Raw genomic sequence first — 4342 nt, forward strand, 5'->3', positions numbered from 1 at the left:
TATTATATATATATATATATATATATATATATATATATATAATTTGTTTATATGTGTGGGGCTTAGAGTGGGACTCAGAGAATAAAGATTTTCAATGCTGCAAATTTTAAAAAAACTAAAATTGCATTCAAATTATTAGAAATTTCCAAAGATTAAAAGATTAATTTTAGATCAAATCAGAGCTTTGTATTATATTGTATTATAATGTTTAAGAAAAGAGTAAATCTTAAGGGATTTTTTTTACGATTAATTATTTCTTTTAAAACTGATTTATGTAAAAAGATAATATTTAGTTTCTTTGTTATTTTTTATTTATTTTTTATTTAATTCTTATATTCATATGAATGTAATAAAAAAAAAACTCAATGTTACAGTTAAAAATTTTCTTTTAAACGATATTTATTTACGGAGATTCTATATATCTAGAAGATACTTTTCATTTTTGTGAGTAAATAGAACAGAGATTATATTTTTTCACTTAGTTTATTTCAATAAATAGAATTTAAAAAAAATAAAATTAATTAGATGGACGTAATTTGGCTCAAGAACTTTTTTTTTTCGTATTTCTGCAGACACTGTTCAAATAATATCGCAAGACGTCGTTATGGCAATGTGCAAACTGCTCCATAACTCGCACATTTCCCTGGTGATTTACATCGAAGGAAATGAGCAAAGCACGCGAGAACACAGGTCGTCTTCTTAAAAAATTTAATAACAAGAGTAATTCAGAAAGGGCCCGAGTGTGGAAAGTAGTTTCTAATTCACGAGGGTCGGGGTAAAACAAGCGGAATTCAGGCTTGGTTTCGCGTTCGTTTTCTCCCATCGTTCTACTGCCTTTAACTTTTATTTTTCTTTGCCTTGATAAAAAAGTTTGCTGCCGACGGCAGAGCTGGCGATAGCCTCGCTCTGTAATTGCGGCGTCATTTGTCGAGTTTCCCCCTTGCCAAGACAATCAACTTAATTAAATTACTGTGATTATACCCGCTGGTCATCTTTCTTCTCTTAGATCGACGCGTGCCCTATAACATCCCGTCGGATTGGAAGGCCCTTTGGTTCAGCAATCTCGACGAACTGCAGAGAGTGAACGAGGCGAACGACAACAACACCGTTTCTAATGTCACGGTACAATTGGGCGGCACTGCCTTTCTACACTGCAAAGTTCGCAATTTGGCGGAGAGGACCGTTTCCGATGCCGAGGTAAGAAAGCAACTATGTGTAACCCTTTGAGCTGTTGCGAGAAACTCTTAAAAGAAGCGACGATTTTCAACGAATATAGGCGAATCGAATCGTAATCGAAGCTTTCAAATATAATGAATTGATTTCTCTGGGATTATTGTACCTTTTTTGGTAGATGCGATTCTCTTCTCGAAATCCTTATTGTATTTTTCTATACATCTCATAAAGAAAGACGTAAAATTCATATTCGCATGTAGAGCGACATCTACAAGGTGAAATAAGTTACAATGTATGATGTACTCCAACAAGTTGCAACAAATATATTTGAAATAATTACTCATCGATGCGAATATATTTGTTAATTATCACGACCGTTATGAAGCAAAAGAAACTGATATATCTATATGTATTCCAAGATGCAACTAATTTATTTGAAATAATTATCCACTGATGCGAATATTTAATTATGTATGTAATTTAATTAATATTAAAGATATTAACGTAATATATTACTCGTTTCTTGATGAGAATCGAAAAAAATATCAGTAGAACATTTATAAAGTTCGATAGAAGTATCAAATTGTCATATTCGATAAATTTTCTTCTAATTTTTATTAGAAATACTTTCCGATCAATTCCAACAATTTACTTAGAATATTATAATTATTTTAGTATCTTCTTTAGATTTAAGAAAAACACTTTTATTTTCATGATACTTTATTATAAATCGTTTACGTAGGGATAACACGTATATGAGAAGTTATGCTAATGCCTACGCAATAACAACACGAACGTAGTACATGGTTAATCTTGTCCGTGTAACTATAGAACAACTCCATACAAATTTATTCATGTACACGAGCGTAATGGCCTCCTTTCGCACATCCTCTCTGACGCTTCGAAGTGGTAAGACGATCAATGATCGCGACGCATTGAATCTTGCTGAGAGCACAGCAATCGGTATGCGATTCCACAGAAACGACGAGCTCGTATTGGATACAGATAGATGCAGTAATGGCGTCTGCTTGAGATGTCTTTATCAAGTCTCCGACTTTCTCCAAAAGATCGATTTTATCCCTTATCGTCCTTATTTCGATTGACCATCAATATCTTACATTAAGATGAAAGAATAAAAAATGGTGCTAGAGACATCTCTTCTACGAATCACTATTACATCATCTTATATTTGGCATCGATACGTTAAATCGCTCATAGGACCGTGCAAGATTGATGTCGGTAAAAAGCCGATGACCACGACAAATCTGTCCCAATTCGAAAGGACATCCTTGTAACGACGACGATTTAGTACGAGAACTTAGAAACTTTCACATAATAGTAGCGACCTAAGCTCACACAGTATTAGCCATCGTAGCTTTCATCATTATAAACTTTATAGGATCAGATGTCAATGACCAAAAGTCTGTTATTGTTCAATATTATCGAATAACAATGGTGTTTCCGAACTTTCTATTTTAAACCTTCATCTCAACGTCAAATTCAACAGATTTTGATGATGTATGATCAATACGTTCACAACGCGATCTCTATAGTTTATATGAAATTTAATTTTCATTGGGAATGTATTATTCCTTTTTTAACAATGGCAATAGTATATCTATATTTATTTGGATTTCCAATTTCGAAAATGTTTATCGGAGCAATTAATTAATTAATTTGTTTGCAATTATTTTATATAATTTGACCATTTTATTTAATTACGATTTCTAAATTGTAATGCAAGATATCGCGCTTACATCGCGAAATTTCATATTTCACTGCAAAACAACGGACTCGCTTGTATTTGCAAAACGTCGAAATTCTCAATTTTAACGAAATTTAACTCTGATAAATTACAAGTTAAAATAATTAAATTACATTATTAACGAATGTTATTTGATGGTTAAGTTAATTTACAAACTCTGTTCATATAGTTTTGAATGAGAAAATATCAGCTTATGAAGCTTTATGATTCATCTAATTAAACTTCAATAGCTGAAATGGAGAAAAAATAATATCTTATAATTTCAAAATTATTTTCCAAAAAAATGTAACTTGTAAGAGTAATAAAATAAACGATATAATATCGTGATCCATTTTATGAAAGATTTGTTGTAAGATTATTGAAAAAATTAATGGATTTTTCAGAGAAATTTTACTTGACTACAAATAAACCGAAGATAAAATATATATCAATTATATTAGAAATCAATTTATTCATATTCAAATTTATAATTTATAATTTACTGTTTATTTTGATATACGCTATACATTAATAATTAGTAATTAAATGATGCTTATTAAACTGATTGAAGGATTTATGATGTCAAAACAAAAAACTTTATATTTTTGTTTTGTAATTATTATATATATAATTTTATTAATTACTGAAGACTTCATGTAAATTTCTTTAATTATTAGGAAATGTCATTTATATTTTTGAAATTTTGTGATAATTTATAAAAAAGCTAGTCCTCTGTATATAGTCTTATATATTTTAAAGATAGTAGGAAGTATACGTTGCATATGATAGTAGGAAGTATATGTTACATATATAATATATTCATAACAGTCAATTGGGTATAAATAGTAATCAAAAATTCAACACGTTATTTCCGGATAAACGCAACAATCTCAAGAGAGCGATTATTTCCGATACTCCATCCAAGATAAAAAGCGATTCAAATCTCAAATGCCGCGAACGAGACTGTCGCAAATCGGTTAGATAAAATCACTCAGAAATTCCGCCGATTGGGGATCCGCAAATTCACTCATGACGTCGTTGCTTTTAATTCAATTATTTATGACGAATTTGACAGGCTGACCGGGTCTATATATCCGCCTCATCCTGATGCATGGCGTAACTGCATTATCGCGTTAGCAGTCAAACCGGGAAAGATTGATGACGACGAAAAGTCGAACGCCGCGAAGTAATTTTGATAGAGCTGCCGAGCGAGTACTGACGTTCTCTGCGAAGCTGCACTGCGCTATCAATGTCTGAGAACATTTTTTCCTATCCATGATCAATGCAACGCTGACATCGGAAATGCACGAAAACATGTTGCAAAAGCTGCTAAGATAAACATAAAAGAGTCGATTATCAACATTTAGTTGTTGATTTTTTTTATAGGAGAGGAATCTCTTTCCTCTCCCCTTCTCTCTCTCTCTC

At 31.6% G+C, this 4342-nt stretch overlaps 1 protein-coding gene across 1 annotated transcript in view; it reads left to right on the forward strand.

The window, feature by feature from the left end:
* The window catches only part of LOC105618763 (hemicentin-2), a 153412-nt gene that overhangs the window by 37869 nt on the left and 111201 nt on the right, over window positions 1-4342 (forward strand). The window contains exon 2 of the mRNA XM_012200293.1: window positions 1007-1197. Within this exon, the coding sequence (XP_012055683.1) occupies window positions 1007-1197 (191 nt within the window). The remainder of the gene's footprint in view (window positions 1-1006; window positions 1198-4342) is intronic.

The sequence above is a fragment of the Atta cephalotes genome (genome assembly GCF_000143395.1).
Source record: "Atta cephalotes unplaced genomic scaffold scaffold00018, whole genome shotgun sequence".
Classification (NCBI taxonomy): domain Eukaryota; kingdom Metazoa; phylum Arthropoda; class Insecta; order Hymenoptera; family Formicidae; genus Atta; species Atta cephalotes.